The sequence below is a fragment of the Melospiza melodia genome, chromosome 2 (genome assembly GCF_035770615.1).
Source record: "Melospiza melodia melodia isolate bMelMel2 chromosome 2, bMelMel2.pri, whole genome shotgun sequence".
In the NCBI taxonomy this organism is placed as follows: domain Eukaryota; kingdom Metazoa; phylum Chordata; class Aves; order Passeriformes; family Passerellidae; genus Melospiza; species Melospiza melodia.
Window position 1 is genome coordinate 81,535,131 of NC_086195.1, and position 24,833 is coordinate 81,559,963.

The 24,833-nt window shown below is 39.9% G+C and overlaps 3 protein-coding genes across 4 annotated transcripts in view; all 3 read right to left on the reverse strand.

Moving 5' to 3' along the window:
- The window catches only part of MIPEP (mitochondrial intermediate peptidase), a 65,686-nt gene extending 51,606 nt beyond the window's left edge, over positions 1-14,080 (reverse strand). The window contains exons 1-10 of one of the 2 annotated variants that reach the window (XM_063149042.1): positions 13,904-14,080; positions 10,735-10,908; positions 8,859-8,947; positions 7,780-7,866; positions 6,751-6,814; positions 4,892-5,074; positions 2,138-2,294; positions 1,628-1,676; positions 915-975; positions 251-303 (exon numbers count right to left, since the gene is read on the reverse strand). In XM_063149042.1, coding sequence (XP_063005112.1) covers positions 251-303; positions 915-975; positions 1,628-1,676; positions 2,138-2,294; positions 4,892-5,074; positions 6,751-6,814; positions 7,780-7,866; positions 8,859-8,947; positions 10,735-10,908; positions 13,904-14,080 — 1,094 coding nt within the window. Of the gene's footprint in view, positions 1-250; positions 304-914; positions 976-1,627; positions 1,677-2,137; positions 2,295-4,891; positions 5,075-6,750; positions 6,815-7,779; positions 7,867-8,858; positions 8,948-10,734; positions 10,909-11,241; positions 11,293-13,903 lie in introns of those variants that run through there. The other variant, XM_063149043.1, reaches the window with a different exon arrangement.
- Positions 14,081-15,423: 1,343 nt separating this feature from the next.
- Positions 15,424-21,327, reverse strand: LOC134414454 (complement C1q and tumor necrosis factor-related protein 9A-like). Its single transcript, XM_063149053.1, has 4 exons — positions 21,163-21,327; positions 19,447-19,638; positions 17,432-17,494; positions 15,424-16,505 (listed from the first exon to the last, which is right to left on the reverse strand). The coding sequence occupies exons 2-4, from the start codon at positions 19,610-19,612 to the stop codon at positions 15,700-15,702; spliced, it is 1,035 nt and encodes a 344-aa protein (XP_063005123.1). The 5' UTR covers positions 19,613-19,638; positions 21,163-21,327; the 3' UTR covers positions 15,424-15,699.
- Positions 21,328-22,723: 1,396 nt separating this feature from the next.
- SPATA13 (spermatogenesis associated 13) overlaps positions 22,724-24,833 on the reverse strand; it is a 147,716-nt gene continuing 145,606 nt past the window's right edge. The window contains exons 14-15 of the transcript XR_010026740.1: positions 24,548-24,724; positions 22,724-22,912 (exon numbers count right to left, since the gene is read on the reverse strand). The gene's annotated coding sequence lies outside the window, so the exon portion shown is untranslated. The remainder of the gene's footprint in view (positions 22,913-24,547; positions 24,725-24,833) is intronic.

The following is a 24,833-nucleotide window of genomic DNA, read 5'->3' on the forward strand; positions in this document are numbered from 1 at the left end:
TGCTTCGTCCTCTTTTATCTTCAAAGAGGGCCAATATTTCCTTGCAAAACAACACAGGAGCCAAAAACGTGTACAGACATTCGAGCAGTAACTAAAAAATATTACAAACAACTCTCCCACCAGATAATATTTATTTTTTCATCTTGAGGTACATCTTCAAAGAAAGAAATCCTGTTTATGTTGAGGACTTTCTTTGTCTTTATTGCAAGGACACTCATTTACATTACAATCAGGAACATAAGGAGCTTACCTCTCAGCACGAAGGACTCCACTGTAATAGGGGTGATCCCATGGCATCAGCATCTGAAAGAGAATTCCAGCTTATAATTACAATAACAGACAACAAGTGAACCCAGAGTAAAAGTTTTGTTTCACTTGAGTATTTTTGCAGTTTCACTAAGTCACAGAATTTTGAAAAGTAATCTGAAACATTTAGGGCTCAATCCAAAAATAGCATCATATATCATAACCTGAAAACTTTTTAAACACTTCTTGAAGATTGGTCTTCTTCTTATTCAACTATATGATAGGACTTCATACCAGATTTCAAGAAATACACTCAGTTCAAATAAAAAGATAAATCTAGATATGTACAGCATTAAGATACATTCAATGTAGTACACAAACTGGGCTTGAATCTAACCTAAAGTAAAACCTTTATTTATCAAATGTTAATTAATTCAAAGCAAAGTGATAGTCCCTTTCACAGCTTTATGTTTTTCTTATCTCAGTATCACTTTGTATAAACCAACAGCAAATACTCAGTATTTAGTTTTAATACAGCAACTAAGTGGTCAGAAAGCATTTGAAGCCAGTAGAGAGAATGTTTCTAATTCTACTCCATCTTATACACTGAAGTAGAAGTAATTGTAGAACATGATTACCTTGTACTACATTTTTTAAATGTAACTTACTGAATTGTGGGGATTGAGCTTCATTTTCATCTTTGTCATCATTTCAAAGTCTTTTTGAGTTCTGAAAAATATTTTTATGATGAAAACATTAATGAAAGATTTTTGAGCAGCAAAATACAGTACATGATAATATTACATCCTAATAAAATGTCCATCATCAGAGATTTATAGTATTATATAAAATGACTAGATAAAATGGCAGGTCCACATACAACAGTCCAAAAATCTTTTCAATCTGCTCCTGCCATTCAGGTACTTTCAAATTCAGTCCCTCTTCGTGTGGTTGTACAGCTCAAAAGCATTTTCATTCTTACAATACACCCCATTTATACCCAGTGATGAAACTGTTTTGTGCTGTGTGGAGCTCAGGGTGGCAAGAGGGACAAAGATGGAAATTTATTTATAGGTGCAAAATGTATGGAGTTGGCATATGGCAAGAAGACCAGGAGAGGTGTTCCACACTTCAACTTGGTCTTCCTGTTTGCTGTTAACTGCACTTCTTGCATTCAGTCCGGGGTGTTCTCTGATCACAGACAGAGAATCTATTCTAAGCACACAGCTTTTTTTCTCTCTCAAAATTCTGGGGAAGTCTTGGTTTTTATTTAATCAAAGCACATAAGAAGCAGCACTGACTAGCTTATTATTGCACAAGTCCCTCTATTCTTGAAATAAAGAGTATGGTTAAAAAAAAAAACATAGTGAAAAAGGCATACCTTTTAGACAACTGCTCAGAAAGCTTCTCTAGAAATTGTCTTACTGTTTCTAGAAGGAAGGACAAAATATTAAAATTATTCTTCCCTTCCCAAAGGATGTTAAATTTACATGAGATGGATGTTAAATTTAAAGGATGTTAAATTTAAAGGATGTTAAATTTACATTTACTATTCCAAATAAAAATTCCATTAGATTTTTTTTAACAAACTACTCCATTGACATTATTTTAAGATAATCTAGTACTCCATTTACTTTGTTATGTGCTGAGATAATAACACCTTCATAATCTAAGGAGTGAGCATCAATTCTGAACTAAAACACCAGATCCTCCTCAGTGAGTACTGTTATTTACAGTGACCACTGAGTATGGCATACACCAAAATGTAACTGCAATAGAACACTTCACTGGAAGAATTATGTGCAAACTTAGCTAAAGAAACGAACAACCTTTGATCTCATATGTTACACGTTTGACTTCTCAACATGTCCTTCCATACATGCCTTACTACCTGGATTTTTGGCCATTGTTCCCTGAAGAGCCCTGTGGGCAAAGGTGTCATAGCCAACCAGCTGTGCCAGGCTGTTCCTGCTCACAAGCAGCTCCTCCAATCGAGCCAGCTGCTGAGAGTTTGAGTGCAGAAAAATCTTGTAAGCAGCTTCTCGCACCTAATGCAAGGAAAAAAAGAGTCACATTGCGACAGAGTGATTTTTAACAGAAACAAGTAATGCAACTGAAGATTGGCATAACAGCTGTATTCCACTGATATTGGTGGGAAAAGGCCTAAAATCTTTTAACAATACTAATTACAACTGCCTGACAATTACAGCTCTTACCCATTAAAAGTGGAATGAGGAAATGCAATGAGACAACCTAACAGATCAAGAATGCCAAAAAGGGTCCTGTTCTCTACTCCTGTCAGCAGTCTGTCATCACCTCCCTCTTTCTGCCAACATCTGTGCTTTTCAGACCACTCTGTGGGCTGCTTTAACTCATTAAAACTTCTGAAAATAAACCCAAGCTGTTCTCTGCATATCAGTTAAGTTTGCTAATGGCAGAATCTGACAAGAAAAAGAGACAGGGTCAGGGGAGAGAAAAGAGAGGAAGAGAAAAGCCTTATTTCTTTTGTAGTAGAAAACTATTAGTCTGCCCATCTACCCATAAACTTTCTCCTTTTCTCATATTTTTAGTTAGGGTCTTTAGTTTGGGTCTTTTCATAACTCTGAAAAAAAAAAACTACCTGAAGCCTCATAAAATTTAATAAAATGCTTTTATGTTTCACAAACCAATCACAAATAATTTTATTTCTACATATGGAATAAGCTCAAGAAATCCAGCAACAACTTATACATGCCTTCATCTGAACTAAGCCGCTCTCTACATAGCATAAGTGAAGAAAGAACCCTGAAATGTTTCAATATGCTCCTGATCCTAGAATTGTAACTAAAAGTCTAGAGTGCCACTGCCATATTTCAATGAGTCTAAATTAATTTTAAATTTATAACTCTAAATTAATTCTTTTTCAGAAAATCAACATTAACAATAACTAAAGTAAGTTTTTTTTCAGGATAATTGAGGTTGGATGGGACTTCACGAGGTCTCTAATCCAACCTCCTGCACAAAGCAGAGACAGCTATGAGCTAAGACCAAGTCACATAAGGCTTTTTCCAGTCTAGTCCTGAAACCCTGCACATATGGGAGAGACAGGATGATCTCACTGTTTCACTGCTTGGTTATCATCAGCAGGAAAAACTTCTCCAACTGGCATTTCTCAACTTTTGCCTTCTGACACTTGTTCTCCTGTCATGCACCACGCTGAAGAGCCTGGCTCTATTTTCTCCATGACCTCCTTGTAGGTAGGAGAGGGTGCTGGCAGGGTCCCCCAAAACCACCCCTGCTACAGGGGGAACAAGCCCAAATCCTCCTGCCCTTCCTTACAGTGAACACACTCCAGTTACTGCCCATCTTGGTGGCCTCTGCTGAAGACACTCCTGAAGAGTGGGGCTACAATCTCACCACTCAGTGTCTAAGGGAAGCCCAGATGCTGTTGGCTTTTTGCTGCCAGGGTCACTGCTGGCTCGTGCTCAACTTGCTGCTCACCAGCACTGTGGGCCTTTGCCACAGATCACACCCAGCCAGGCAGTCCCAGCCTGACCTAAAACCAGGAGTTCTCCATTTCCAGGTGTATGATTTTGCTCTTGTCCTTTTTGAATTATGTAAGACTGGCACTGAACCATTATCCCAGCTTTTAGGCCACTCTGAATGTCAGCCTTCACCATCAAGTGTATTGATTGTTCCTCCCTATTTGCTCTCCCCTGCACATCTGGTAGGCAAGCCTTCTGTCACTTCCTCTATGTCACTGATAAAGGTGTTAAACAGGGAACCCAGGATAGACTCCTGCAAGAATTCTTCCATTACCAGTCTTCCTGTAGGGTGCATTTCAACCACCACTCTCTGATCCTGAAATTTGTTTTTTCACCTATCTGGTTGTTCACCAATCTAGACTGTAATCTCCTGCCTTGGACTAAAGTCACTGATGAACACTGAGACAAAAGCAAGTGATGAGCATCTCAGCCTTATCTGTCTGGTGCCTCTGTCACCCACCTTACTCAATACCAAGCCTAGGTTTTCCTTGCTCAGGCTTTTAGTACCAATGCAACAGTAACTGCTCTCATTGCTTTTGATGTCCCTTCCAAGTCACAACTGCAGTTGAGCCTTGACCTTCCCAACATCATACCTACACATACAGGCAATGTCTCTACATTCCTCCTCTGGATCTTGTACCTTCCACTCCATGTATGGTATCTTTTGGAGATGAGCTTTGTTAAGAGTTGTTTGCTTGTCCAGCCTGGTTCCTCATACATCTGCTTGGCTTTCTAAGGATCAGGATACATTGAGTATCTCAATCCTCTCACACACTGGGAGGATGCTGCCATTAGAGAACTGTCTGCTTTCTTGAGCTCCTTTGCCCTTCAGAATTGCACTTCATGGGATCCCACCTCTGAATAAACTGAAGTGTGCTTGCCTAAAATCCAGTCTGTATTCTGCCCCTCTTCTTCCTACAGCCATTCAGGATCTGCACAGCCATTACTTCATACCTGCTGCTGTCAAGTATGCCATTGATTATTACATTCTAACAGAGTTTTTCCCTGTTAGTAATTACAGCATAATCACAAACAACATAGATTTGACTCACTAACAAGTCTAATAACTGATATGCACTTCTGGTATAAAGGATGCCAAAGTAAAGTCAGGGAATACAAACCAGATCATCAGGACAATCAGCATGCAGACCAGCAATTTGTAGGTAATTGCCTTCGGCTGTAAAATTATACCGAATGTGCTCTGGCAACACATGCTTGTCAATCTTGTTGGGAATGTGAGTTCCTATCAGAAATTCGTTACATAAATCCAATATTCTCACATTGAGCTCGACTGCCTTTTTACGCTGTAAGAAAAATAAAGTACAAAACAGTATCTTCAGACAGAATACAAGCAGAACTCAAAGTTTTTAAACCTTAAAGGACTCTTTCAAAAATTAAGCAGAAAGTACAACACTTAAGATTATACCTACAAGAATCAATAAAGTCATAATGCAGGGCAAGTCAACAAGACCAGATGCTCATACAGCATTGAAATTTCAAAGAAAAGGCCCACGTTTCTGCAGTACAAAAATATACAGTGGAGTTCAAGTAGAAATTACACAAGCTTTGCTAACTTGTAACTGATTGCTATGTAAAACATTGAATAAAAAAAGAAGCATCTTTAAGAGAGATACCCTAAAACAGATATAGAATAAAATTCTCTTTTTCCTGTTTGTATTGTGCTGTTTTCTGGAGACTGTAAACTATTTAGTATTTCAATCCTTCTCTTAGGAGTTTGTGATTTAGAGTTTTATCATCATCACAGTATTTCACACACTTAATCATACAAGATGTGCTTCAGTGAACTTGCTCACATTAGTACACTGTGGTCTTTATTGTCTGTGGGTTCACAGACAATATAAACAAAGGCTGAGGGTACAGATACAACATATCTTGTAAAATCCAAAGAATGACATAACATGATCTCTGTCCTCCCATTCCCACCCCTTCTCTTGAAAATATATCTTAGATTTTTGTTTCAAAAAGCAGGAAGTCTTTGTAGAAGAAGTAAACCTCAACTTAAAACAGGGAAGGATTACTAAAATCTTAAATGAGAAATGAAAAGAAACACTGAGCAGCAAGCAAGGAAAGTGGGATAGGCAGGGGAGGAAGAGGAAAACATGCAAAAATAAGTGAAATTGTAACTGAAAGGAGATGAAGCATCATAGAACCAATAGCCAAATCAGACAAACTCCAGAACTGAAGTTTCAGGGTTGTTCTTTGGACAATGTAATTGTAAAAATACATTCTAGAACCATTTTCTAGGTCACAAAACACCATTAAAACCATTATCTTCAGAATAACTCTTTAGCATCAGTCTGGTAGAAGAGCTTTTGTATGGATCTTTTTGGAGGGCATAACTCAAATAAACAAGGAATTAACTTCATACAGTGACATGAACTCTGAACAGACAGATCATCCATACAACAAAGCATGGTGTAAGCTGCTGGGTTTGAAAAATCCATCACTAACTACTGTAAAAGTATATAAAAGCTCCAAGACAGCCCAAGGTAATCAGACCATGCCTAGATACTCAATTTTGAACAAGATTTACAACTTCTGGTTACGTGAGCTCCCCAGGAGTGCCTGAACACACACCTGAACCCTTCTAACACACTCCACTTGATTAACCTCAAGGTCATCAAGGTGCATGGAGTGCTGCTTTTCCCTCTCTGTAAATATCTTGTTCTGACAACTGAGTAGCTATTTTAAATATCTGATGCAGACACCAAAGAAAGAAAAGAGGATCCCAGGACTTGCTTATAACTCCCCAGAACAGAAAGGAATGATGAGGACCAAACTACAAAGAACAACCAACTATTTAAAAACTGCCTTTAGAAGTGATTTAAAATAGTCAAAATTAATCACTTCTAAGGCAACACAATTCCACATAGGACAAACTGACCCAGAAGCATGAGATTTCATGTCCCACATGTTTCATTATCTGGTCTTTTGTTCATACATTGTAGCCAGAAATTACCTTTTCTTCATCCAAATGAATGCCACTGATCTCAAAATCAAACATAAAAAGTTCTGCCACTCGCCTAAAAATACAGTAAATCCCTGTTAAAACAGCCTCATTTAATACTAAGCAGCATTTTTTAATAGATCTTGCCTTTAGTGGTTATTTATGTTTCATGTCCTTCACAGAGAGTAACACCACAGTTATATGAATGTTTTTATTATGGACAAAGATTTCCTACATTTTAGGTCCTTAATAATTCACTCAATGAGAAACAATTTGTCCTTTGTTCTTAGTTTAGTCATCTGCTTTGAAAATATCCTTCAAAATAATTCCAGTACCTTAATCTAGATGTTCAAACAATTTGTGCAAATCACCATTTTAATTTCGTTTCATACTTCATTTATTTTAACATCAGAAAAATATCTTTCCAAATCTAACATCCTTGATTGTGGTGAAAGAAGGAAGAAGGAAATAACTTATTCATTAAGCTTGTCTAACCATGTCAGTGAATAAATAATTCAAAACTGTAACTGCATAAGCAGCTAATTAAACCCATTACAGCAACCATAAAGTAAGCTTTCAATAAATATACTGCTAATCTAATTTTGAAAAATATAAATAAATTTCTATAAAGTGAAATCAAGTTATATAGTCTGTTCCTAATTTTATTCCTAAGCACATTGATATGTACACCACTGTATAGTATATAATTTTAATCAAAATAATATTATTGAAGAAAATCTTAAGTTTTCTTTTATTTTGTTCTTGCAAGATCTCAGGTTATTCAGCATAAATATATCTTGTGCTCAACAGACACATTCTCCAAGATTACACAACTACAAACTTCCTAACTCTTGTGCAGGTAGTTTGGTAGAGAATAATAAATGAATAATGGAAATGTGGTTTGTTTTCCAAAAGTTGCATTTATTAATTTAAGAAAACACAAAATATAAATACAATAAGGAACAACACATGGCATCTAAGAAACTAAATCTGCAAGGTTCTATTTATAATCTATGAAGATCTATAAGCATTAATAAGTACCTGGTTTCTGGATCTAAGGAACTCAATACAGTTTCATCACCTAGCAGACGTCTCAGACTCTGACACAGTTCAACATCTGTATTTAATCTGAAAAGATAAAGGGTAAAGGAATCATGCACTAACAACAGACTAATATTTCAGTTTCTTGGTATTACTCATTCAAAGGCAGTATTTAGTGAAAAAACATTAAAAGCCAAGGACTGTGTTTTCAAAGTGATTTCTGGTTCACAATCACAGCTAAAAAGTAGAAAATTTCTATACAGAGCATGTGTGGACAAACCAGCATGGAAACAGGCATAGTGCATCTGACAGAAAAATATTTTTGGATGGTATTTTGTGGCAATATGAGCAAGTCTAACACAGCCTATGTTTTTATGAACAAAGATAATCATGGTGAGAGCATAAGGGTGGAAGAATGTTTTCTAATCCTTACTTTGAAAGGACTCCATTAAAGGAAAACCTGTGCTCAAGTTTGCCATCAGATAAATGTGCTGCTGACTGCCACTGGGCTACTAAGAGCTTACTATCCCCAGAACACTTCCACACACCAAGCACTGTCCCCATGCAGGTAACACTGTGCCCATCAGATTTGCTGGCATGTTATCCTACACTCCCAGGTGGGATACAGTGGGCAATGAAACACATGCACACAACAGTTGATGAGCCTGAGTAATTTCTTCTTTCTACAAATTTTGTGTCTGAAGTGGTATTCAGATATTGAAGTCATATTGTTACATATAGTACGCTTAATCAAAGTCCTGAGAAATCCACTTTCAAGCATTTTGTCCATAAACTTTACAACCACTAGAGAATTGTCAGAAGTCCTAGAAAAATGCCACTTGAGCCTTTGATGGGCTTCAGGGACACGGAGTCATAAACTGCAACTAAAATAGAAAATCCTTTCATGAGACACTGTAACAAAACTAAATCCTTAAATATCTGTAACAGAAGACTGACACTTTGTTCCCACGCACAAATATTTTTTCTTGATTGCTGTTTTCATAGATGATCATACAGTAATTTTAAAAGCTTCATATGGAAACAGGAAACAAAAAAGAGAAAACAAGAAGAAAACATACTTCTCTACCACAGTACCAATGTTCCTGCAAGCTTCTTCAGCAGCCTCTCTGAATGCAAAGTCAGGATGGGCAACTTTTACAAAATCAGCCTGACACAGTAGAAGAAGAAAACAGTGAGGCAAAAAGACAAATAAAACAACCTCCCAGTTTATAAATAAACTGCATTCAAGCAGTTCCATTTATATTAACATTTATTTTTAGTTCTATGCAATAATTTTGTAGAATTTGCCTTTTTTTGGCTAAAATATAAAGTTGACTAGAAAACTTTGCTGACAATTATTAAACCACACAGTGCCTTGTATCCTTCCAATAAACATAATTAATTCACACCCTTCTTAAAACATTTTAAGCAGTGTGTATCTTAGAGTCCTCATTATACAGACCTACTCCAACATATTTAAATGTTATCAAAAAAGATTTTTAAAACTAAATTTTCTAGTTAAGATGAAAGCCCACCACTAAATGTGCACATTTCCTAATAGGAAGAAATACTGATTTTTTATAAATCTCCAAATCCTTTGGGGGTTCACAAGGCTAGAAGGATGCTAAAAGGGGCTGGGGGGCTAGGGGCTTCCATGACTGCTGACACCAAGTCAGGGCAGTTTTAGCACTGAAACGATAGACTTAAAATATTAGGAACATATTTAAAGTCTAGGACTATATTGAAGATATTAAGCATGATTTTACAGAAAATACATGCAACAAGCTGATAGTGTAAAACATTGCCTTTTGATTGAAAAGGCAGCCTTAGAACTTAACATCTTTATTTCTTAGAATTAGTTTTTAAAATCCTGTATAATACTGACAGAAAAGATGCTGAATGACAGGTATCAAAATTTCTAACAACAGACAACAATGACCAAATAACTTCCAGACAGTTCTGCAAGCTGTGTAGCTGTGAACATAAAAAGCCTGAATATAATACAAAAGAGATAATTTTAGCTCAGCAAACTTATAAAAAAACTATGGCCATTAAATTCTGACATTAAAGTTTTACTTAGGTATTGACTGATTAATCAGAATTAGGCATAGTCTATACAAAACATAAGAACTAATGACTCGACAGAGCTTGTAAGTACGTTCAGAAGGAAAAAGTGCCTGGCACAAAAGATGTCTTAAATCTATAAAAGAATAAGAAACAAGATTGGAGAACTGAGACATTCAAACGTGAAAACCCAAGTGACCTCAAAAAACTCAGTGATCTATTCACTAAGAACTGATTTCAGTATGAATGTTGGTTCTGCTTCCTCCAACCAAAGAATGATGCTTTGATAAAAGATATATTTTGGGCAAACTTCTAGAGGGCGATATGAAATGCTCTAATAAAGTTTTGTGATGCAGAATATCAGACCAAGTACTCTAAATCTGTAGATGACAAAAAATACAATCTAAGAAATTGCTGCCTTTTTCTTGTGTTAATAAGATACTGCTGCCTTTACTCTGGAAGTTTTTTATGGACCTTCACCTAAAAATGATCATAACTTAAAACATGTGCATTGCCACTCCAACTTTAATTCTGAAATCAAAACCCTCTTTTCTACAATATAAGTAACGCTGGAGAGTTTATGTGTTAATATTGCAGCTGAAGAACAAGTACAATTTCACTGTTGTTTTTCTGGTTGTGGCTTCTATACTATTTTTGCATCTGTCTTAAAAATAGCTGGACAGTTTGACAGGATTTGTACTTTGCTGTCATTTAGTAAAAGCCTTTGTAATTCACTTTCAATCAATTTAATTTTCCATCTTAACACAAAACTTCATGGAGCTGGTCTGCTATCTGCACTATTACTGCAGTGTAGAAAATCATAAAATGGAACATAGTGTAAGCTCAGCCAGTTTAAAAGAATTTATGTAAAAATAAAAAAAAATAACATACCAAGTCTGCTACTCTGCACAGGCTATCTGAAAGTTGATCAAAGATCATTACAGTCTCTGGCCCAGGTGGTGTTGAGCATGCCTTCTGAACAAGCTGCTCTGATTCTTGCAATGCTTTGTCCTGTGCTTCTTGAAATCCTTCTGGACAGCTAAGCTCCGGAACACCAAACAGACCCTGCAGTGCAAAACACAGGGAAAACACATCACTACTGCCCTCTTTGATTTCTGCACCTTTCCTTTGTTTCAAGACTGAATTATCACTACAGAATTTTACCCAAATGACCCCAGTTAGCACACTGTAACACTTCACTGGACAGCAGCACCAGATATCAAGAGATTGCAGGCAACAGGACAGCTGTCTCAGGCTCACTAAATGAGCCCCCAGTACTGGAAGCAGACCACAAAGGAATAATCAACAACAAGTGAAAATGTTTGTGGAATGAACTGTTTTATTCCCAAAGTTCCCATCAAGCCTGGCCCTGTCCCACAGGGCAAGGTAAACACTTACTTGTGCAGGGTAAATGCAGATGGTTAGGTTCTGCATTTATGGAAGAGACTTAGGTTCTACCACTAATCAAACAAAACTACTAATGCTTTGTGGAGAAGTTCCGCAGTGTAGACCTACAACAAGAAAAAGATTTCAAAGGATCACAGAATCCCCAAGTTGGAAGTGATGGCTAAAGACTTTTGGGTTTTATGTATTCTTCATGTATTTGTAGCTTTGTAGACTGTTAATACAGTCTACAAAGTTATAGTAATAACTTTGTATATAAAAATAAAAAGTTATAGTTATAACTTCTAGTAATTTCCCAGCTCTCTTTCTCACAGCTAACAAACTCCTATTGATCCATTCTGGAAATTCTGTTTAGTCTTGCCTGTTAGTTTAGCAAGGACACTTTACTTTGCACTATGTATCATAGACATAATAAAATGCAGAGATAGAAGACTGGGGGAGGCTTGGGGGGAGCTCCAATGAGGCTGAACCCAGGGGGTAAATTATCTAACCCAGCTGCTCTTCTAATTGGACAATATTTGATAGGTATACTAATCAACTGATCTTATAAAAATGTAGAAATACAGTATCATGTGTACATATCACCGTGTTGTGCACCTTGAAGGCTTTCAGTTAAAGATTTGCTTTTGTATTATCATTTTAACACTGTTTGAAAAAGCTTTGCATTTCATTCCTCATGAAGAAAGGACCCACAAGGATCACTGAATTCAAATTCCCAGCCCTGCACAGCACCCTCCCCAAGAGTCAAACCATGTGCCTGAGAGCACATGTCCAAATACTTCTTGAACTCTGTTAGGCTTAGTGCTGTGACCACTTCCCTGGGGAGCCTGTTCCAGTGCCCAACCACACCCTGGGTGAAAAATCTTATCCTAGTAATTCCTTAATTTCATTGAAATTAAAGCAATATCTCTTCAAGCAATACATCCCTTTGCCCAACTACAACATGAGCATCTCCTCACTTCCTGACCACAGCATCATACAGTGAAAGGTATGTGATTTCACAGGAAATCCATCCCTTCCAAATTCAACCTCAGTATCTAAGAACCACAATCTGGATTTTCAAATCTGCAGACCAGTCAGTTATAATCCACATTCTGAAAACTCTTTCTATTATAGCAGTCAGCTGCAGGTTTGCAGCTTGCAACGATTTAACCAAATAAATCAAAAAGCTACAAATTGACAGCTTTCTGTACAAGTATATATTCTGAAGCAAAAGCAACCCTTGAAGTACACATCCAGAACATTTTGGGTTGCTTTTTCATATTTTCTTTCTGTCACTGTTGCTAGAAGCACCTTCTTTATTTGCTAATGAAAGAAAACCTTTCCTCATACTTCCCATGTTTTAATGTATTATTCGGGAACAGAAACTGGCCTGAAGTGAACATTGAAAGGTATTTTTATATTTTTACATATGTGCACAAAACATAAATATCCTTGTGTCACAGCACTCTTGAATAATGTTTGCTGTGTAAGACACTCAAGACTGCCCTCGGATCCTCAGCCAGAGGATGCAGTGTCCTGCAATATCCCTGGGAGCTCCATGCCTTCCTGACATCATCACCCACCCCCCCAAGCAAGCTCATCCAGCACATGTAGTGCTCTGTGACAAGGATATATCTTCTCTTGGAGATAAATTAACTGTAGAACTCCTATTACATATGATATCAAGTTTGACGTAAAAAAATAAAAATTACAAAAAAATGAAGCCTGGTGTAGTTCTATCTGTTCTTTAATGTTATTGGCTGCATGGCTGAAACATTTTTGTCTTCACTTGGTCTCTGCATTTACATCCTACCTGGCACAGCCTCTTGGTGAGCCTGAAATATGCACCTCTATTCCAAAAGAATCGTGGGCCAAGTGAATCACCTGGAACACATTCCCTAGACCAGCCAAATGGACAATATTTAACTGGATTATTTCCCAAAGCAAGACTTCCACCAGTGTGCTTGCAGAGGCATGACAACCTGAAGCAAGGTTTCCAAGGCAAGCGCCAGATTATAAACAGAGGTCAGATTTGTCCTTTCTAAAACCCAAAGTTCACCAGCTCCACCAGGCTGGGCACCATGGCAGGAATAGCTGAGTCAGCAGGCAAATACCTGGATTTTACAGCTGCACCTCTTCTGTATGCACTGCGCCACCTTACCCTCTCCGGGTAAGAAGACACATGAACAAACGTTCCTGACGCTAAAAAGATACGCATCAGAAAACTCAGCTGTCACCAAATCAGCAAAGAAATCCTTTTCTCGCCACAGGCAAGACATCAAGAATAAGCCCAGGCAAGAGGATGTGGGCAGCGTGGCTGCTCCCGAGGCACTGTCCGAGCGCAGGGGCACGGCATTGACACGGGAAGGGCGGCACAGCCAGGGGAGGGCTGGCAGGCAGGGGGAACGGAAGGGGCAATCTCACTTTATGGACATGGGCACCACTGAAAAAGCGTTCCCACGCACAAGGCCGTCACTGTCAAACGCTTCTGTGTCCAAAACCAAGAACGTTTGGGTTTCCTAGAAGCAATATAAACGCTTACAAAAATATATTGCACACAAGAGAAAAACTACCCCCAAAAATTCCCTTAAAACAGTTGAGACAAGCAGAGGAAAGCACGAGGCTGCCAGGGCTCCTGCCGCAGCAGGCCCGGCCCTCCCCTCTCGCCGCTCACCGTGTCCCTGCCCGCCGCACCGCCGCGCAGCGGCTGCTGCTGCTGCTGCTTCACATCGAAAGCAGTGCCCACGGGGCACCAGCTGGTGCTGACGGCCCGGCCGCCCTGTCCCGCCGCCCGGCCCCGCAGCGCCCGGCCCAGCGCCGCGGGCAGCGCCCGCCGGCAGCCGCCCAGCATGGCGGAGCGGAGCGGAGCACAGCGCCGGGGAGCGGAGCGGGCCCGGCACGGCCGCGGCCTCCGCACGCCCCGCTCGGCCACGACCTCCGCGCGTCCGCGCCGAGGGGAGGAGCGGCAGCAGGAGGCGGAGCGAGGCGGAGCTCCGGGTCGCCACGGGCCCTCATCCCGCCGGGCGCCTCTGCCCCGAGTTCTGAGCGCTCCCTGGGCCTGCCCCGCTTCCCTCCGGGCGCCTCTGCCCCGGGCTCTGAGCGCTCCCCCGGCCTGCCCCGCTTTCCGGGTCACCAGCGCACGACCCGGCCGCACCGGGGCCTCTGCCGGCTGATACCTGTCCTACACGTTCTCCAGTAATATCTAAGGCCCTTTTAAAATGGTTTTTCGGTCTACATGTTTCTGTGATGCAAACTTGCGGCGTGTGGCTTACGGGAGGAAGCTTCGTCTTGCTGAAAATGTCACAAAGCCCTTTCCTCCGCCTGAGTGTCCTTGTATCTCCCTCGCTGTCATTTGAGAAGTGCAGCTGTTCCTCCTGAATTAACCCACCGTGCCCTTTCTGTTTGGGCTCCGTGATCCACACTCGGGTTCAACTACGGTGGGAACGTGCCCACATTCCCCTGGTACCCTGAGGTGATGATGGGATACCAGGCCTTAAGCTCTTAACACTGCATTTCTCCTGAATTTCATGATGCTGACCCATCTCCATTGGCATCTCCACTTTATTCTCTTCTAAGAGAAGTGAATAAGACTTCCCTTTTTTTTTTTTTTTTTTTTTTTAATTTTAGAAGAAAAGGAGTGGGGGGAGGGGGAAGAAGAAGAAAAAGAAAATTTGGGGGGAAAAATGACAGAAAAATTTTTATGCATATTTTATTTCCTGGTTCATGGCACAGGAAATAACTCTTGACAAGTTCTCTGGCATGGCTGCTTCAGTATTGATTAAATGTTATCTTTAATCTGGGAGAATTTGTTTTGCACCAACTAATTCTGAAGTACAGCAGATTTATGCTCTATTTTTGCACTGGCCTTCAATATCCGACCACATCAGAGAATCCACATGGCCCTTCCTCCTATCACTCCATTTTGTTCAATTTCAGACCTGTGACTGCACAGAGAGAAAATAACCATATTTAAAAGCTGTACATGAAACAATGAAACTTGCTTGCACCACACAGCAAGCAGCTTCTGCAGAGCTATCAAACTACACTAATTTCAAGTTTAAAAATTATTTTAATGTTGTCGGATGGAAACTAACCAAGTTTCAAGTCCATCTACACATGCCACATTGGAAGATATAAACTGGCTTGGAAGTAACTTCTGCTTCTTGTTTATACAAGATATCCCACACGACATAATTCCGGAAGTTTTGTCTTTTATTTTATCCCACTTTGCTTTGAAATTTGTTCTTCAGAACTGGGGTACACACCCCTGTGAATGCCTTCAGTAAGTCACCAAACCACTAATGTTAAGCCTAGCACTGTGGACTCGGAAGTCTTGTCCTCACTTGTGCAGAAGCTGTTCCTGAAACCAAGCGTTTTCTGTTGAATCCAGCAGAAATTTCCCAGCAGATAACTGCTTTCTCAGGGAGGGCTGGAGGGCTCAGGCACGCAGCATTTAGGGATAACACAGAGCTATGGGGTGTGCAGCAGCAGTGGCTCCGGTGGGTTAGCGGTGCTGAACAGGAGGAACCCAGAGAAGGTGGTATCATCATCACCATCTGCATAGAGCCCATTGAAAGCCTCTCCTTGGTGGGCCTGCAGCCACACCTCGTCTCCTGCCTGCAGCTCGAGGATGGCGGCTCCCGAGGCCTGGTCCTCCCCGCTCTGGTACCTGTCCACCGTGTGCAGCATCTTGATGCCGTTCTTCACGAGAGCTACTCGCACGTTCCTCGAGTAGACGGTTATGTGGTAGGTGAAATAGTAAACGCCGGGGTGTTTGCAGGTGAACTTGCCAGTGGCCGAGCTGAAGTCATTCAGACTGTTATATAGCACCTTGTCAAACTTGATCGGGCGATTCGGAGGGGGAAACTTGGTGTTGGCTGTAAGGCCGACACTGAATGCACTCCTTGGCAGGACTCCCGGGGCTCCTACCTCCCCCTTGTCTCCTCGGTCTCCTTTCAAGCCTCTTTCCCCCTGAACTCCTGGGTTACCCTGTGGCCCTATACCTCCAGTATTGCCTTTAGGACCGGGATTACCAATCGGGCCAATCGGCCCTGGGAAACCAACTCTTCCAGGATGGCCAATTTCACCCTTTGTCCCTTTTGGACCTATGGGTCCAATGTCTCCTTTTAACCCCTTTTGTCCTTGCAGTCCCAGCTCTCCCTTCTGACCTTTGTAACCCACTGATCCTATAAATCCTTTTGGTCCCAGTTTCCCAGGTGGTCCTCTTTCTCCTTTATCTCCTTTGTTCCCCTTCTCTTCAACAGTCCCATTGGTTCCTAAAGGGAAAAAAAAAAAAAACGAAACCAAAACCAAATAATAATTAAAACAAAACAAAACAAATCCACAACATTCTTGTGATCTTCCGTTGGAAGGCACAAATTGAGGTTCATCATTAAGGAGACACATGGGCAGGTGTGCATCTCCACTGTGCATACTCCACTGTGCTCACTGTACACACAGTTTCTCTCATACATTTAAGTACAGGATAAGCATAATGTCTGAAGAGCCTGCTGTTTTGTTAGAAAACAGGTGCTCTGGCTGGCAGCGGCAAGAATAAACTCAAAGAAAGGAAGGTTATCTATGGGCTGATGATAACACTGACAGCTCACATCATCTCATACAAAAGCAACATCTGTCCACACTTTTTTACATCCTTTGGTCTATAGAATGGATGAGAGGGTTCACAATTTAATCAGAGGAAGAGGAAGGGTTTTTTTTTACAACACCCTGAACATGACTTGAATTGTCACATGTTTCTATAATTGCTACATATAATTTCTACTTCTCCTGGGTCACACAGGTTGCTACTGCAGCACAACTAAAGGTGTTTTGTCCTGGTTACTTGCCACCCTATGCTTTATTTATCCTTCATCCATCACTGATTAGAAGATCAAAGCCTTCAAAACTGCTCTGATTGCTGCACAAGGTTTTGAAAGTGAAGATCTCATGATGTGAAAGGCACTTTAGCAGTTGATAGACAAAAGACACCATAAAGAACTATGCTCAATCCATCAAGAAAAGAAGCTGGTCAATTCTGCTCAACAGCCTTTGGCTTCTCCTTTTGGGAATAATGCTGTTTGTACAGTTTGTTGTTCTCAGTTTAGAAATGAGAGAATCTAAATTAGATGAGATTGTATGATGAGTTCACAAACACAAGGGCAGCAGTTCATAGACAAATATTAAATTGAAGCACTTCTCTGACCTCGTTCACCTTTCTCTCCATTGACACCATCTTTTCCTGGACTTCCCGGAATTCCTGATTCACCTAGTACAGAAATAAAAACACAGATATTCATTAAACAAATTACCAGAAAGTTTGGGAAGAGTCCTTCTTTAATCTTTCCTCCTCAATCCTGGCCAAACAGTAATGTAAAGCATAGCTTACTCCTGACTTTTAGTGTCTGCCACTGCTGGTAGTTTTATCTTACAGAGAGATTGACAAAGAGCAGAGAAACTCTGCTTGAGGATGGTGCTTTTGGGGTGCAGATGAAATCCTTGGCATAATGAGATGAGTTATTGAGACATGTCCTGTTGTTATAATTTGGCAAGGATCACGAGTGTAAAAACTTCTCTTCTTGCCTCCATCCATGGAAATTTAGCAAGAAGCATTGCTGGGGCAGGAAGCCTTGCAGTTAGACAAGAATGTGGTTTTGTGGTGGGCCTGGCAGTGCTGGTTTAATGGTTGGACTAGATTATCTTAGAGGCCTTTTCCAGCTGTAATGATTCTGTGATTCTAAGAATGGCGAACTCCCACCTCAAGAAGAGACATGCAGGAGTTTAACTGATGGCAATGGATCATTGCCATACAGCGGAATAATATTGCCTATAAAGCTGAGGAAGGCATTCACACTCTTGATCCCTGTACCTAGCATGATATGGACTTTCCAGTGCTCTACAGAAAGCAATTATAGAAGTGATTTTTGTAGTACAGATGCCCAAGAGGTCCATGATCAAATAATTGGATACATCCTGAGTGCAGCAACAGAAGAAGAACAGAGTTGGCAGTTTGGTTGTAATCATATTCCAAGAGTAGCTTTCCAGTCATGTGGACCAGAGAACAGTTCTTTAGAAGTTTCCTGCACATTGGGTGCATCCCAGCATCTGCTGAAACTTCACTGACTTTGTAAGGACCAAAATTAATTCTCATGTATTAAACCACAAAGATGTATCTATATAGAGTGTAAAAATGGTGCATTCACTGCACTTTGTTCAAACAAAGAACAGTCAGTACAGTCATCATAACAGACGAATTTAGGAAAAATGTTGGAGAGTTTATCAGAATCTAATGGTATCATGGATAACTCACTGGAGTGCAGGAAGGGCCTTTATAAAATAAATGAAAATATGAAAGCTTTAGGTTTTCTGTTTTTCCAACCTTTCTGGAACCCTGCATACAGAAAAAGAGGGCAGTTAAATGTATGTGCCTATTAAGATGCTAATGGAAATCTTTATTTCTTTCTATATTTTAAAAGGTGATGAAGTGTTATATGTCCACATGCCTGCAGATTTATCACCTTGTGCAACCCTGGCCTTGATATTCCAACATGGACACAAGGGCCATCATTAACCTAAGGCTTAAGGTATTAAGGGGGTGATTAGCTTTATGATGCTGAGATTATCACTGGCTTTGATATCTCACACAAATCTCTATTATAGCCTGCTATAATAGAGCTATAGCCTGCTAACATTGTTGTTCAATAGTCTCCATTTCTGAACTTACTCTAGTGACTTTTGAGTTACAGCAAGTAGGCACACTCAGAATCAAGTCCTACTAATGTATAATTTAGATAAGAAAGAGAAGTCTTCTTACCACTGTGTACTTCCTGCTACACCAAACAAGGTATCAGTTGTTGCTTTTTTGTTTAGTGGGCTTGAAGCTCTTTGCAGAAATATTATTTCTATCTTAGAGGAGTAGGAGTAGGTCTGCAGACTTTAAAATTTTCAAATACACTTGAAAATACTCCCATGATAGAAAGTAAAGCCTTTTTTACTTTAGTTTTTATCCAATGAGCCTGACATCTCCATGGTATTTGGTGTCTTGCTTTCATTATGCCCTTTTTTATATTTCCTTCTTCAAACAGGTAAATGACAAATATCTGAAATGTTTTCATTTCAGCTAGGCAGAATAATCCCATTCATGCAGAGTTACTACAGACAAATTTGGGAGTGAATGGCCTTGCATTTGATATATTAAATTGTTCATTCTGAACACAGTACCTGTATCTCCCTTGTCTCCTTTTGCCCCGTCACGTCCATCCCGACCAGGTATGCCATTGTGCCCAGGATTGCCAGGGATGCCAGGATACCCTTGGGTGCAGACGTCCTGGCTCTGGGTTTCTGCTGTGCTGACCACAATAGCCAGCAGTACAATCCAGCTTTTCATTATTTAGAGAGGTTATATGACTTTGGCTGAAATGTTTAAGAAGAAAAAGCACATCTGCCTATGCCAACCTTAGAAAGGAATGCAGGGTGGTGCAGGGAGGAAAATAAGGAAATGGGGTTTCACCATGTCTCTCCTTTTGTTTTATTTATAAATCTTTCTATAGCATTTATTACAGTCCCAGAGACTACTGAGTGCTATTTTAAATAATTATTTAATGGACATATCAGTCCTGGCATCATTCTACATTTAAAATATTAGCTTTACACAATTGTCCATCCACAGTTCTCCCTACACCTACGTGGGACTGCATGGTTGTACCTTTCATCTTCCAAGATATAGTCTCATGGGAGGTGAGCTAAGGCAATTCAACCCCTCATTCACCAAAAGCAATCACTTTTAAAATTTTAAATTTTTTAAAATTATTATTATTCACTCAAATTAGTCCCCTACTAGGTTAATAAGTGAATGACCTCAGATGGGTTAGAGCTGGAGCAGAGTGAGATGAGGGCAAAGGTGTGAGAGATCAAGAGAGTTTTTTGGCAAAAACAAGTCTTTAGCTGGGTGCTCCCAATTCATGTAACTTTGCTACTAAAATTCCATCTTATATTATCTTTTCACTAGAGAGTCCCTCCTATATAATGTTTTTTAATATAGGCCCACTGTAATACATTAAGGCTTAATCCTGGACACAGCTGGTTTAATTGAGTGTAAGAGCAACTGCTTGGAAGAGATTAGACTGAAGAATAAAAAGCAAATAGCAACAAAATTAATGCCTATTTTATTTGGAATTAATATCCAGAAATATGTAATGCACAGAAGCTATATAGGTTAAGTACTTAAACAGGTAAAAGTGATTGTTAGTATGAGTAAATGTTACACAACTGGCTTTGGAATTAGTTCTTTTATTAATGAGGAGTAAGATCAGTATTTCTTTTGCAATATTAACTAGCATTAACTAAAAAATTATGTCTTCTCTTTAATCCCTTCACCACAATTTCTCACTCTCATGAAACAATGCACACAAGTACCATCTAGAGAGACATCAGTATGTCCACAATAAGAATAATTACACCCTTAATCTAATTTATAGAGTAAGTCTTTAGCTTTGGGACATGCTCCCTAATCTTTTCATTCTGTGTTTAGAAAAGTTCCCCATTTTGGAATCATTATTAGAAATGATTTATGGTGTCTTTGCCAATGGATTTACTCGGACATGTTTGATCACCAACCAGAAAAATCTCACTTTGTCTGCTGCTGCTGGTTGGCACTGAAGAAAAGTGAAAACAGATAAAACATTTGCCCCTTCTGAGGTATATAAATATTTGCTGCCTTAGTCAAAGGACATTGTAAGAGTTCAAAAGGAAGAAGGGCTCTGTATGACACTGTTAGGTTATGATGGAGAAGTCTGACAGTCCTTGTCCACAGAGAACCCCATTCCCAGTTGTGTAGGGAAGCATTTCCTGCCTAAAGAATAGACAGTGTGGTTGGTCCCCATACATCCTCTCTACAACCTGACATCATCATCATCTATAAAGGACCTTTGTTCTTACCTTGTTCACTTGGTATTTGCAGTGTTCTTGGGCATCTTTAAACTGAGTGTGGAAACTTCATGTAAAGGAAAGCACACTCCGATGTGTGCCTTGAGGACAAGCACTTGTTTGGTCACTAAATTCTCAAAGGTCAGTGATTTAATTTTGAGAGCTGTTCAATAATTAAAACAGAGGTTTAAAGTGGAATCTTTCTATTTATTCCAATATTAAGCTGAAGTGCTCTGTACTTTGGCTTTTACCACTATTACATAAAAGGAAGTTGTTAAAATGGATTAATAAGGCTTTGATTTCCTGTTCCTTTGTACAAATATATCACACAAATGTTAGCCTCTGACAGGATGATTTGTGGGATGGAAGGCATGTCTCACACCATTATTGTGCTGCTAAAATATGTAATGAAGGTAATTTCTGAATCAGGTAATTTACAATGGATTTAGGGACATAGACTATAGAAATTAAACCAAAATATTCTAAGAATGTAGCATTACAATTATTAGGTGATTATGGAAAAGAAGTAATGAGGTTAAATTAAAAATAGAACAAATAGAATTACAAAGTTTTTCATGTGTAATAAGCAGGCTCCCTATCTACCAATTCAAGCAACAGTCAAAGCTATTGGGCTACGAAATTATGTATTAGTGGTAACTCATTTGAAAACAGCCATAACTCAATTCTTAACTGTGTCTTTTTGAAACTACTGGAACTGCTGTTGTCTAAGGACTAGTGGAAGTCAACTGAGCTTATCATCAACTCCCTCAATGCTGATCATCAACAGTGAAGGATAAAACCAAAAGTAACATGAGTTAATGTGTTAGAGGAAGTGGCCTTAATTCACCCTTGGTTCAAGTGACTGCAAACAGCGTCTGAGGGTGTCACCACACTGCAAAGATGTGACACGTGTGCTCTTCAAACATCAAAGAATGCTCCCTCAGCCCCGCAGAGAAACGAAGTTTTCTGTAAGATCTTCACCACCACCCTGTGGCGACGCCAAAACATTGCAAGAGTTGAGTTGCCCTGGCTTGAAACCTGGGGCATGGTGTCCACCGCGCTCTGGGGAAAGGAGGGACCATGGGCAGCAATTCGCTGCTCTACTTGAATGAACTTCTGTAGCCAAATTAATCTTGCTGCTGTGCTAATTGAGAAGAAGAAATGAGAGCCACAATGAACAATACTTTTCTCTTTACCCATTAAGAACCATCTGAAATTTTCTAAGCCTGCTTAGCCTCAGCCTCCTTTCTCACTTAAAAGTTTGAGTCATTAAAAAACAGCCCATCCTGCCAGTTAGGAATAATTCATTAGTTACCTATACCTTGATGGACTCTGCAGTTAGTCTGGTTTGATGCATTTTTAGCAGACAACCAAGAAAACTGCTGTAGAAATCGCCTTAAAGAAAAAGCGATTCCTTCAGCTGCTTTTTAGTGCCTTGTCTCATTACAGAATAATTATTTGAAAATAATTACACGGGAGGAAGAGTTCATAATTTGCTCTTAAAAAACATTGAAAGGCAGGAGATGCAGAGGATTTTAGATTGACTGCTGTGCTAATTACCTTTGTTAGGAGATGAATCTGACAGCAACGACCATGATGATTAATTAGATATACCTGACCTTATTAGCAGAGCTGTTTCCAGACACTTCTTCAGTAAGTCAGTATCTCTAAAATCTGGGGTGTGCTTATAGGAAGAGGCCATGGTGCACCTGGGGCTCCTCCTTTCCTCTTATGCAGTATCAGCTTTCCTGAAAAAAAATCCCTGGGAGAAACAGTGGATAAATCCTACATCACCTTGTGGTTGGAGAGAACTCAGCCCTTGAAGAGCAATGGTACTCCTTCTCAGATCTGCTCTTCTGAACTTCATGACTCCAGTGATGCAGATGGACACTTTCCAATCTCTGCTTGTCCACAGAGTGGTTTGGCTGCCAATGCAGGTGTCCCACTCTGAATGCTTCAAACATTAAAATGACTCAAATAAATGTTGTCCGGGTGTCAATCACACATACACACCCCCAATCCCCCCCAAGATGCACAACAGAAATGTAGGATGTAATGATGAGTTGTAAACAGACAATGATGTAATGTAAACAGAGGGAAGGTGTGATGGATGTGGATCACTTGTCTGGTGCAACCTGCTGTAGGTGCCAGCAGAGACATTTGGGGATGCCCCATGGAGTCTACAAAGGAGGTGCAGGTGTGAACACATGTACACACACACACAGACACACACACACATGCACACACGTCTGTTTTTTGAAATCAGAGCCTAAATACCTAATAGTGGCAATAGGTGAGTTCTCAGCTCCAAGCACCGGACAAGTTCTGATTGCAGTGAACTAAACAGGGACTTAAGATTAACAAAAAAAGTGTGCTAACAGTTTATACAGCTTTATCATATTCTCACAATTACATATCCTCTAGTTAGAGTAACTAGATTTTGTAAAGCATTTAGAAACACATTTATTATAAGGAGTATTTGGGTGCCTTCCTTACAAACTATGTGGTGTGCTGTTTTTCACTGCTGAGTTTTTCATTTCTCCTTTGATTCTGGAACATGAAACAGTCTGAGTCCCTATCTCTGTTACCAAGCACAGATGATTTGCAGCCTTTGGAAGAAACCTAAACAACAAAAAACAATCTAAGACAAGCAGTGCTATTTCTGTGCAAACTAAAAGCTCCATCTGATAGATCAGCTCTCAAGGAACTTAAAAGCTGAAAGTACAGAACAATTTAGAGGATTTAGCCTGACTGCCCAAGCATGAAATAAAAGGCACAAATGAGCTCACCCTGGCCAGTTGAACCACAGGGTCCTTAGAAAGCCTATTGATTGCTACATCCTACTCCAATGTTTGCTTAGGGTATGTTTTTATGCCATCCAATCTATCTCACTAAGTGTTCAAACTGTGCCTTACACTTTAATGTTGGGGCACTCAGCACACATCCCACCACAGCAGCAATCTTGGGAGGCAGAAACTCTCAGCTGTGAGATTAACCAAGAAATATAAGAGTCCAGATGTTGGAAAGAGGGGTAAAGAATTAGCAAACCAACTATTGTGCCAGCAGTTGCACTCATCAAAACGTTTCTGATGAAAAGATTTCAGCAAAGTATGTTATTTTGTTAAAGCTTGTGTGTCTCAGCAAAACACAATTTTTGACACGCCTGGAGCAGGAATAACACAGGCACACCTTTTAGACGTGGCCCTCTTCCCTATCAGAATAATAAGACACAAAATTTCCCTGAATCAGAGAAGTCAAATCCCCAGCTGTGTTGCCCATTGCTCTATCAAGCAGACAGGTAAGTCTGTTCACACATGTGCAGAACACACCTTTTGGGTGAACCCCTTTAAATGGGTTTCCTTTTGTTCCAAAGAAAATGAAATTAAACCCTCCTTACCTGCACCATTGCAAGGGGTACTGTGTGAAGCCTCTGCCAGGACAAGGTAAAGCACGGTAATCACAGGCTGAGACAGCAACAAGCACGGGCTTTGCCTGAACAATGAAGAGTTCAATACCAGAACCAGGCTTAGGCATTGTTAACATGAACTTGTGCTGGGAAGTACTGAGGCTGTTACTGGGAAAACAAGAGAGCATGGTATGACTTTTCTCTTTAAAATACTAGAAGAAACATGACATTTTTGCATCATGAAGGAAATTTTGTAGACAATAAAAAAAAAACACAA